This window comes from Atta cephalotes (genome assembly GCF_000143395.1).
Source record: "Atta cephalotes unplaced genomic scaffold scaffold00007, whole genome shotgun sequence".
Classification (NCBI taxonomy): domain Eukaryota; kingdom Metazoa; phylum Arthropoda; class Insecta; order Hymenoptera; family Formicidae; genus Atta; species Atta cephalotes.
Window position 1 is genome coordinate 719,667 of NW_012130071.1, and position 11,433 is coordinate 731,099.

General features: G+C 30.9%; 1 protein-coding gene across 1 annotated transcript in view; it reads left to right on the forward strand.

The window, feature by feature from the left end:
• Positions 1-1,568: 1,568 nt before the first annotated feature.
• The window catches only part of LOC105626970 (meiosis arrest female protein 1 homolog), a 13,686-nt gene continuing 3,821 nt past the window's right edge, over positions 1,569-11,433 (forward strand). Inside the window, exons 1-17 of the mRNA XM_012208259.1 lie at positions 1,569-1,892; positions 2,861-3,004; positions 3,086-3,370; positions 5,470-5,636; positions 6,599-6,696; positions 6,788-6,995; positions 7,228-7,390; positions 7,556-7,754; positions 7,834-7,916; positions 8,451-8,585; positions 8,984-9,136; positions 9,224-9,622; positions 9,856-10,031; positions 10,125-10,297; positions 10,577-10,788; positions 10,865-11,015; positions 11,098-11,273. Of these exons, the coding sequence (XP_012063649.1) occupies positions 1,569-1,892; positions 2,861-3,004; positions 3,086-3,370; positions 5,470-5,636; positions 6,599-6,696; positions 6,788-6,995; positions 7,228-7,390; positions 7,556-7,754; positions 7,834-7,916; positions 8,451-8,585; positions 8,984-9,136; positions 9,224-9,622; positions 9,856-10,031; positions 10,125-10,297; positions 10,577-10,788; positions 10,865-11,015; positions 11,098-11,273 (3,246 nt within the window). The remainder of the gene's footprint in view (positions 1,893-2,860; positions 3,005-3,085; positions 3,371-5,469; positions 5,637-6,598; positions 6,697-6,787; positions 6,996-7,227; positions 7,391-7,555; positions 7,755-7,833; positions 7,917-8,450; positions 8,586-8,983; positions 9,137-9,223; positions 9,623-9,855; positions 10,032-10,124; positions 10,298-10,576; positions 10,789-10,864; positions 11,016-11,097; positions 11,274-11,433) is intronic.

Below are 11,433 nucleotides of genomic sequence, written 5' to 3' on the forward strand. Positions count from 1 at the left end.
ACACACACACACACACACACACACACACACACACACACACACACGCGCGCGCGCGCGCGCGCGCGCGCATATTTAATTACGAGAATACTTTATCGTATACAAATATAACACTCTACACAATATAGTCTCCGAAAAAATTTGATTTAATTTTTTAGTAAAACTTAATTTTATTAACTTTTTGCTCTACTTTTCTCTTACAAATTAAAAAAAAATTAAGTACTTTGTACGAACGACGTACCACGGCTCTCACCCGACCAAATATAATACTCATGTTTGGCCCGATTTCTTTATCATGAGTCTTACACGATATTGTAGGCGAAAGGATTAATTATTTTATATTTAGGAAAAAGGAGATTCAGCTAACCTAATCTAATTTACAATTTTAATTTACTGAAAGAAGTTATATTCCTGGTTGAAAATCGGCGCATGCGCACTAAAATTAGAGACCACATAAAAGTTCAATGTCCATACTGTATGTACTTACTGTGATAGAGTTCAAATTGTGATCAAGTCTTAGCATGTGAGAATAAATTATTTGTGGCTGATATATTCATAACCAAGCTATTATTATTATTATTATTACTATCCCTCCCATCCTCTTTTCTTTCGTAACTGATTGTGAGTCAAAATTATAAAAACTCTATTCGAGACTTTTTATACTATGATTTTATCAACAGTTTCGCAAAATACGAAAGTAGGTATGTACCTAGTTCCTATATCGCAAGAATGGACGCTAGTATGCGTTGCATGAAAAAGATCGAGATCGCTCTCATGATGATTTCTGTCTGTTCATGCCACGCAGAAGGGAATAAAGGGAGAGACAGAGAGGGAGATAGAGAAAGACAGAGAGAGAATTGAAACACAAGGTAAAATAGAAGAAAAATTATACGAGAAACATATATCTTGCGGATTTAATCTTAACTCCGACAGACGAGTTCGGACATGGAACTTTTAGAATTATGCACTCGCCTATGATTCCCTATCGTAATGTTTTACCTGTTTGGTATTTTATTGTGCCGGTTGCCGCGTTTTTGCCCGATGCTGCATAGGAAGTGATGGTGGAACGATGGCTGAATTTCACAGGTAACGCGCCAAACGGTTCCCTCGTGCTACAATTTGTTATATCAAAAACTCCTCGACATGCATTTGCGTGTAACGATTTAAATTATTTCTACTGTCAGAAAGACATGTTCTCGCGACGAATTTCTCTTTCTTTCTCCATTCTTTACAATTGTACATCTCTTTTGTGAAAATCATTAATTACACATACCTTTGAATTATTTACGCGATTGTACAGTGTATAATATGTCTCGTTTAAAAATTAAAGGCATAGATATAATTTTATCGATATTAACTGTTGTACAATTTTGTTTGAACGAAAAATTGCAAAAATTTGCACAACAAAATGTTAAGCAGGAGTTCACTTTGATCAAATAAGAAGAAATAAAATAAAAATGTTTTTACTTATTTATATTCAATATATTCTTTTGTCATATTTGTTTAATCTTGACTTGTTCATTTAATTTCAGCCTGTATATTGAACTCCTATCAGAAAACTTGTGAAACACATGGCTGACGAGAACTCTTCTGATTACCGTGCATCCTGTGCGGAAGATAATGACGAGATCGAGGGCCTTAACGAGAAACTGATACAACAACTTCTGTTGTCTACGCCAAAGTTTTTCTCTTCGGAGTCTAACAGTTCGCTGTGTGACATTAGACTAGAAAACAATAGCGGTTCTAATATAGACTCTAAGGCATTCAGTTCTTTGTCGTTCAGCCATTGCAGACATGACTGCTCTCTTCTGTGTTATGATAGCCCAGCTAAGATGTCGAGTACATCGAATCATCTTCCACCCATTGGCGTATTTTGGGACATTGAGAATTGTCAGGTTGAACTTGATATAATCTCTTCTTTCGAGAAAGAAATGATTGTTTTTTTTTATCTAAACTTCTTTCACAGTTTATTTTAACTTTTTCTTTTCATCTTAGAGAAAAAGAGAATAAATGAATTATAAGAAGTTTCGCTAAACTGAATGCTTATTGTACCTAAAATGAAATATAATTTGTTCTTTTTAGTTGACATAAGTTTTTTGCATAGTTTATCTTAACTTTTTTTCTTTTCATTTTGGAGGAGAAAAAGACTAACCACATAAGAAATTTAGTTCAAAAGAACAGATCTGTAGATATACAGGATGTCCAATAAAAGCCATAACAATACTTAAGGGTAAATGCCTGAGGTTATTTCGATATTTTTCAAAAAAATTTCAATACCAAAATGTCGCTACAATAATTTTTTAATTATGAACATTTAAAGTTATCGAATCATACTACTTAAAGTTTATGCATTCAGATGTGATACTGTGAACTAGGATTGCCATTCTCTTTTTTTTGTCCTTTTTTTTAGGGATCTGGAAACATCTGGGGAGATTTTTTAAAGATGTCTAAGATAATCATGAGCAGTAATTATTTGAGATACCTTTGGAATTTTTCCACATGTTCTCAAACGCTGTATAAAAGAATGATGTTCTGGGAAAAAAAGAGAATGGATATGATAATTTTAGATAAAATCCTAGACAGAAGGTCTAATCGCACCTAAGCATGCAAATTTTATGAGGCATGATTCGCTAACTTTAAGTGCTTATAATTCAAAAAACTATTATAACCTCGACATTTTGGTACTAGAATTTTTGTCTTAAGATGATCTTAGGACTCAATCCTTAAGCATTGTTATGATTTTTATCGAACATCAATGACAAAAGGTTTTAGTCCAGTGCAGTAAAAATAGACCTAATATTCTAATCATGGATTTCAGTGAAATAATATTATTTGTCATGAAATAATAATAATTGTATTTTAGGTTCCTAAAGGTAGATCCGCCATAGGAGTTACACAGTTAATTAGAGATAAATTTTTTGATGGCTATAAAGAGGCAGAATTTATAGTGGTTTGTGATGTTCAGAAAGAGAATAGTCAAATCATTCAGGAACTAAATGATGCTCAGGTAAAACAATTTCACGGCATAATTTCAACAAACTCCGGAACACAACGCTCATTACCAAATAACTTATTCTGCATTTGTTAGGTTAATTTAATACACGTAGCTGCTACATGTAAAAACGCTGCAGACGAAAAGCTTAAACAAGCCATTAGAAGGTTTGCTGACATCCATGGCAGCCCGGCAGCTATAATCTTAATATCTGGCGATATTAATTTTGCCGCTGATCTCAGTGATCTACGTCATCGGAAGAAGATTCATGTGATACTGCTACATAAAAAGAATACCTCAGAAGCGTTAATATTATGCGCTAATGAACATTATGACTTTATGGAGCTCACGGAACCACTGCCGTCCAGACCTCCACCAAAGGTATGAAGACTGGTATGTGACGACTATAATATTGACAAGGGAATTTTCATCCCACACTGCTAGTATTATAAATTATGCTACACTCTTTTTATATGTATCTATTTAATAAACAATATTTATAGAGTATACGTAGTATACTTTTTCTCATTCTTTATTTCCGAATATACTTTGTCTTGTGTGTCTGTATGTAGCATACTTCGTACATCCCAATGAATATAATTTAGACTCATTTTCAATAATCTATATCACTCTATGTACTATAACAAGACATGACTAAAAAAATGACAATTTCTAAATTAATTGCAGAAAAAGAATAGAAAAAAAGGAAAAAAAGAATATTTTGTGTGTGTGTGTGTGTGAAGGCACATATTTTTATTCCTCTACAATCCTCTACAAACATTACAAAATTATATTTTGAGATTAAAATAATAACGTTTAAAAAAGATTAAGGCTCTCAAGAAATAAATCATAAATTCCAAAATAAAAGCCAATATGATCTGACACAAGATAATCGTGTGTACTAACAAAGAAACCATACAAAGTGTTCTGATTTAATGAAACTTTGTACACATATAGATATTACGTAAAAAGATGAATTTGTCCATTGCAGCGGAAAAAAAACCTTCGGTTTGAAGGGGTGAAATTATTTCTCATGTAGGTAACGAATTTAACTTTTTTCATTGTATCTTAAAAATTATTCGAAATTAAAAAATTTTATTTATTTACAAAAATGTTTTATACAATAAAATTACCTCTGTTTATCCACGTCAATATTTTTGAAAAATAAATTTTTTTTTCATTAAAAAAATTGTTTATTAAAAATATTATTGACGTAAATGAATAGAGGTAATTTTGTTATAAAGTTTTGTATAAAATTTTTTTTGATATTTTTTTTATTTTGATCTCAAATAGTTTTTGATATATAATGGAAAAAATTGAAAACCGCTACCACATAAGGGATGATTTCACAGTATTTTTCCGTTACAGTGAACATTTTCTAAATTCATCTTTTTATGTAATTTACTATATGTATACAAAAACATTTTTTTTTTAAATCAGAACTTTATGTAATTCCCTTGTAAGTATATTAGTAAAATAGAAGGCCAGACATTTCGACTTTCGGTTTGAGTGCTCTTCAAAATTGTTGATATAATTAACGAAATAAATATTTTTGCTTTGCAACAAGAAAACCAGTAGACACTTCAAAATTATTTAATTCGGAACATTGTTTTCACTGAACCGGGAAAACATCATAAATTTAAAGCCCATTCTATAGTTGCGTAAGCATAGTTGTAAGTGATTGTAGTTGTAAGAATTGGCCAATCATAGTCGAATATGAGAAGAATATTCTATTGAGATTGGTTGCAACTATAACGACTTACGATTATGTATTTACGCAATTGTAGAATGAACTTAATGTCAAGAAAGAAAAATATTCTAAATATTAAGAGTGTTCGTTTTTCATAATTTTTTTATCTCTCTAGTCATTAGCCTTACAATGTCTTTCTGATTCTTCTCAACGTTCCAAATTTACTCATTTTGATAATTTTACTGTTCTTATAAAGTAAGTGAAATAATTATTTTGTTAATTATATCGATTCTATTCCGACAAGAACTCAAAGTTTAGTCTTTTATTTTACTGATATACTTGTTACACGATTATTTTGTCGGCTTATATTTTTGAATTTATGATAAAAAAATTAATATTTCAAAAATTTTAATAATTTAAAACAAACTTATTTTCCGGAAAACTTTGTTTTTCGAATTATATTACATATTTACTACATATTTATTACATATTTATTACATATTTTAACAAACGAGCGATACAATCAAGATATATCTCAATGATTCAGCGACACTAAGGATATATTAAGTTTTTCAGTTTTATGAAACGTGCATTTAAATTTCAAATTTTTAGTACGTTCATCAATGTAGTTATTTCGTAGAGTTGATCAGTGATTTTTCAAAACAAATTCACCACTTCCATGATATATGTATATACATGTATATACATATAATGTTAAAATTTATTGATACATAATCTGTCTTTCGCGTATTTACTCAGTTTACCTACAAATGTAATTTAACACTTTCAGGGTAATGAATCCTATGATCTTCTAATTAGTAATCTTCCCAATGAAACGGATGTTAATATTATTAAGCGTCGTCTTAAGCAATTATCTGAAAATTGCGGTGGTCGCGTGATAGATGTCCAGTCAAATACTGCCATTCTACGGTTTACGTCACATAGTTCTGCAGACAGGTATATATTTTATGAATTTTGATTACCACAGATATATTGAAATAAAAGTTGTGTTAAATATATATAAAGCAATTACTTTTTTCTTAATTAAATTAATTTTATGAACAATATATATGAAATGATATGTATCTTTTATGATATTTTATATATTTCAAAAATAGTTGAATTAAGTATTATTAAATTTGATAAATGAAGAGAATATTAATTAGGTCTCTCAGAGTAAATTAGTAAATTTCCCGAAAACTTCAGATATTAATTAGAAAGTTACTATTGAAATTTACGTTTTTTATTCGTTTGCTAGCTTAGCCTATATTAATTTTTATTTAAATATCCCGCTCATACATGTCGTATGAAATCAACCTTTCGCATTCTCTGTTCTACCATTGGATCGGTATACGTATTTAAAAAAAAGGAAGAAAAACGGTCTTATATGTCTCCTTTATTATATATACAGATGTAGCAGGGATGAAAACATAAATAGGAAAGATTCGAAATAACAGACAGTAATATAACGAACATAGTGGTATCAAAGAACATTATATAGTATAATAAATTTACTTAACTGTTATATTCATGAACACATAATAGGACTTATTATAATGAAATTTTTCTACAGAGTAATATATATCTTATTATTTAGTATTTATTGTTTCTTTATTTAAATGTTCAATATCGCAATGTTGAGTGATGATTTTACTTCTATTTGTGGTAAGTGGTAATATCACCATTGTCAGAAATTTATGCTGCTTAATATCGAGGAATGTTTATTTTATATGCAATACATAGTTTATTTTACGTGCATTCCTATTTAGAATAAAATTTGGTATTATTGTAATTACTGTTACAATCGATCGATGTCAAGATATATTCTTGCGATCAAGGTCATTTATAAGTGAAATTACTTGTTAACAGACTATATAATAACAATGTGAATTTGTTTTTTCTTTTTTTATTTTTGGTAGGGCTCAGAAGCGTATGGAAGGAGAACTTGTTCTTGGATCGAAAATATCTGTAAAATATCTCGGGAAGGAGAAAGGAAACATAATTGTCAAAAATCTAGGTACGTTTGTGTTGATAAAATTTTAAGCGACGTAAGATCACAAGGCATTGATTACCCACCAAACTTATTGTAATTAATAATATTCTTTTAGGAAGTATCATAACTCGGAGTAGGGCAGTTAGTGACTCGGAAATTGTTACTGATTCTAAACAAAGTAGCTCTAAACAAATGTATGCTGCGAGTGCCTCTGTGCTAGGGCAAAGGACCCTCCAATTTCCACATGTTCAGTCCTCGTCCTCTGTGGGTGGCTATCCTGCTTTCAATCCCCATTGCGCACCCATCAATGGCCCACCATCAGGGTTAGTTTTTGTGAAATTTAAATTTCTTATTTGGTGAATTAACATAATATTGTTTCTCTTCAATGATGGATAATCCGAGAAAGAGCCTTAGAGTCGCGAGTAGATTTTTATCCTTGCTGATTCGGGCTATGAGCTTGTAATTTGATCTTATCTGATTCAAAATGTTAAATGAATTTTATATTTGCTACAAAATTGTAATGAAACTTTAATATCTTTATTTTATATTTCGCAGGCTAATACAACCTCCAATATTTTTTGAGAGATCATATCTGAATAGCGGAGAGGTATCTTTTAATAGGACATACAATGACCTTACTAGGGTGCAATCACCAAATATAATATGGCCACTGGCGGGACCTCAACAATATAGTCATATATGGGAACCACAATATAAAGTTAGTTTCGTTTAAGAGCTATTTAAATCTATCCATATATATCTATTTCTGTGATATATTTTCTTTACTCTCAACCTTGTTGATAATCTGCTATAATTGGTTTATTTTTGTTACTATAATGTTTACTTTTATAATGTTCTAAACAATTATTTATTTTTGTTTAAGGCAGAGAAGTCAAAGATATTAAATAAACGGACTCACATCCCGCAGGTTCGGGACAATAACGTTGCTATTACCACAACTTCTCGCACTCCTGAAGGTCTTAGGCGCATCAGAGGTACACATGGTACATTTCTTCATGCTTCTGAATGGATTGGAGGACGGCAGTCATACAATTCATTAGCTGTTCCACTTGGTTATAATGGTAATAATTTGAAATCAATTCTGTATTATGTCATTTTGATTGTATCGCGTCTGATGATTAATATTATGTATTATTGAAGTGCAATCCAATCCGTACAAACGACGTAGTCCTTCTCCGCTATATGATGCGTCGACTAGAGAAAAGAACTCGTGGCACAGTCAGGTATAAACACATTATATTTTATTCATTTAACATATTTAGAGGAACGAAAAGATAACAGAGTGTTTATTATCTGGAAATTTCGGAGGATTTTCTTTTTAAAAATTATATCTGGAAACATTATAGAATCTTTTATCGAGATTTAGGAAAATTTTTGGAATTTATTTTCAAATTTTAATTCTGTCTTTCTAAAAAAATTATTATTTCTTTAACCAGTTTTTTTTGATAATGTAAAATATTAGCAATTAATTAGTAATAAATATGATATACACATCCGTATATTCACATTCTTGTGTATTTTGTGAGTTTTTAGAAAAAAATCAAAGTGACAATAAAAGACAATACTCAACAGAATAGAATAGCTCACTGATATTATCGAATTTCTTTCAATTTTGCATTGCTATCTTGAATTTTAAATAAAAATATCTCCAAAATATCGGGAATACTTTTAAAATACTGCAAATTTTCAGAATTTTTTTGCAAGATTTTAGTAAACATTCTAGAAAAGTGTTTCCTTTTTTTTTTTTTTTTTTTCAGAATCAGCAACAGCAGATTTCTACACGAAATAATAAAACACCATCACCTTACGAAAATAATATGTTACAAGGAGCAGGACAACATAATCAAACATCACGGTCGCATCTGAGTGATGCAGAAAACGAAGAAGTAGAGGTATTTTTTTGTATATTGTTATGACGTGTTAATTTATTAAATACATCTTTTGAGACCGTAACATGAATATACAACAAATTGGAAATAAAGTCCCTAAACGTTTATGAACATTAATATTATGAAATTGTTATTTTAAAACATAAATAATAAAACATATAAAAACATATAAAAAAAATTATTATTTCAATTTGTAATATTATTGTTTTAGTTCTGTTAGGATTGCGTTTCAAGATTAAAAATTAATTTAGTTCAGTTTGTAGGATTAGATGTGTAATATATAAATTCACACGGTTATTTATTGAAGATCCAACTTGATCTTTTAGGGTCTTTTTTCCGATTATTTTGTGTTAATTTATTCTTTTCTCTCAATCTATGTTTCTTAATCTTTTCTTCTTTAGAAGTTTTTTAATCCTGTAAATAATCGCGTCGGACATAACATCAATAATGGCACTAATATACCCATCGAATTGCAAGTAACAAATTTAGATCAAAATATCGATATGAAAGACATGAAGCGAATTCTTTCCTCTGTGTTCATGGAACACATCTCGGTACGTGGTCATTTATTTAATGAAAGAGTTGTAAAATAATTTATGTGTGGTCAATTTATTGTAGAGATACGTTTTTTTCTATTTTAGAGCTGTCATATTTCTTTATTTACACAATCAGACGGTAATTACGCCGCTAGCGTGAAAGTACCTTCGTTATCCGACGCACAATATGCGATCTCACAATTACACCGTCGTAAAATAGGCTATAAGCGCATTTTGATATCTTATGCTCATATCGGTGGACCAAATTTGCAACTTATCCGAGCACAAATCGTATTGCTCTTGCAAGAGGTCCCGGGACACAAACTACCATTATTCAAATTCCGCGAGATGTACGAGAGCCGATTTATGATTTCTATAAGCGTGTCAGAACTTTACAAGATGAGAGACGTATGCATAATCACTGAAGATCCGAGTGGCAGAATGGTCTCGCTCAATCCGGATCATAGAAATACACCGTCGCCATGCTTTAGTAATACGATACAGGTGCGCGATTGTGTTGTTTTCTGTGTAGTATTCGCTAAATGATGAATAAGAAGCCGAGTCTGAGCTTTTCTGGTGACGATAGAACTGCATTATAGTTCCTCTTACTGTCGAGAAGCTTTGATCATAATTGTAAAGCGATTCATTCTGAATTAATATACTACTCTCTTTTGTGGATAGAAAATTACACATTCGATATATATATATATATGAAAGATATTGAACAATATTTGCAGGATGGACAAGTCAAGTTACCGTATTGCACAATGCATACTTCGAAACCATTATCAGACAAAGGGTGGGCGGAACAAGAAATGGCATCCTTACCTAATGTAAAGATCTCTTTGAAACTTCTTGAGTCTCGTTTGCAACAGTTACTAATGTCGCACAATGGTATTCTACCCTTGCCAAGGTATGTTTTTATTATTTATATTAAATTTTATATATGTGAAAGAATTCTAACATTAATTTGAAATACGTATTGCAATCTGTTGAATAATTTCAGTCTACCGAACTGTTATGAGGCCGAATTCAAAGAGCAGTTAGAAATTGTAGAGAAAGGTGTACCTTTAGAGCATTTAGTATCATGCTTGTCATGTGTTGAGTTAAGACAAGATATTGGCAGTGTGAAATACATTGTGTGGATAGGGAAGAAGGATCATGAAAATAATCACGATGGTAATTATTTTATAATAATTATAATTTTAATTATAATAATGCAATAAAATGCATAGTAATATATATAATTATTATATCATTATAATGTAAAATATTAGCTGTTATGATATAATTTAATATTATAGAATTTTATATGTATACTACACACACACACACAACACACACACACGCACACACACAACACACACACACACACACATGTATACTATTTTTTAATAAAAATTGATTAACAAAATGTGCATTGAGTTTATTGCAAGAATAACATATTGCTCTTTTTAGAAACCAAATGCGTGAGTCCACCACTCGCGAATCAGCTAGCTCTTTTTAGCCGCGAACTGGTCGATCTTCTGAAAACTGCGAAGCACTGCCAATTACCGTTCAATCGATTTATACCGGCATATCACCATCACTTCGGACGACAGTGCAGAGTCGCCGATTATGGATTCACTAAACTAATAGATCTGCTAGAGGCACTTACACACACTGTCCAAGTAAATTAAGTCTATGTAAATTAAGTAAATCAATATTAAATCAGAAAGATTTACGAACTGTCGTGTATTCTTTCAGGTAATGGGAGAAGGCAATAAGCGCATGGTTACGTTGTCGCATCGTGCTCAAGTACGCAGATTTACCTCAGATTTACTACGAGTACTGAAATCGAAAGCGAGCAAACAAGTGGCACTCTCAGAATTTCCAAGCGTTTATCAACGAGTGATAGGTATGGTGTAACATTTATTTATTCGCGTATATTTTTTAAAGGTAGGTGATCACAATGACATATAACATTTTTTTTTTGTTAGCAAAACCATGGGACATCGTGGATTACGGTGTATGCAATATCGAAGATATTCTTAGTGAAGTGTCCGAGAATACGGTCGTTGTAACTCCCATGGAAGCCAATGATAAGATGATAGCCATCCCCAAACGCGAACAGACTCCTGAAGAAATGGAACGAACGAAATTATTCGCTAAGGAGGTGCGTGATTCATGAATTGCGTTTTAAGAAAACTTATGAATTAAACAATAAATAAGAATATTTAAGCTTATAACGGTCGAAGCTAGGTCTTTAATGTTTTATAATTTAATATGAATTATATATATATATATATATATATATATATATATATATATATATA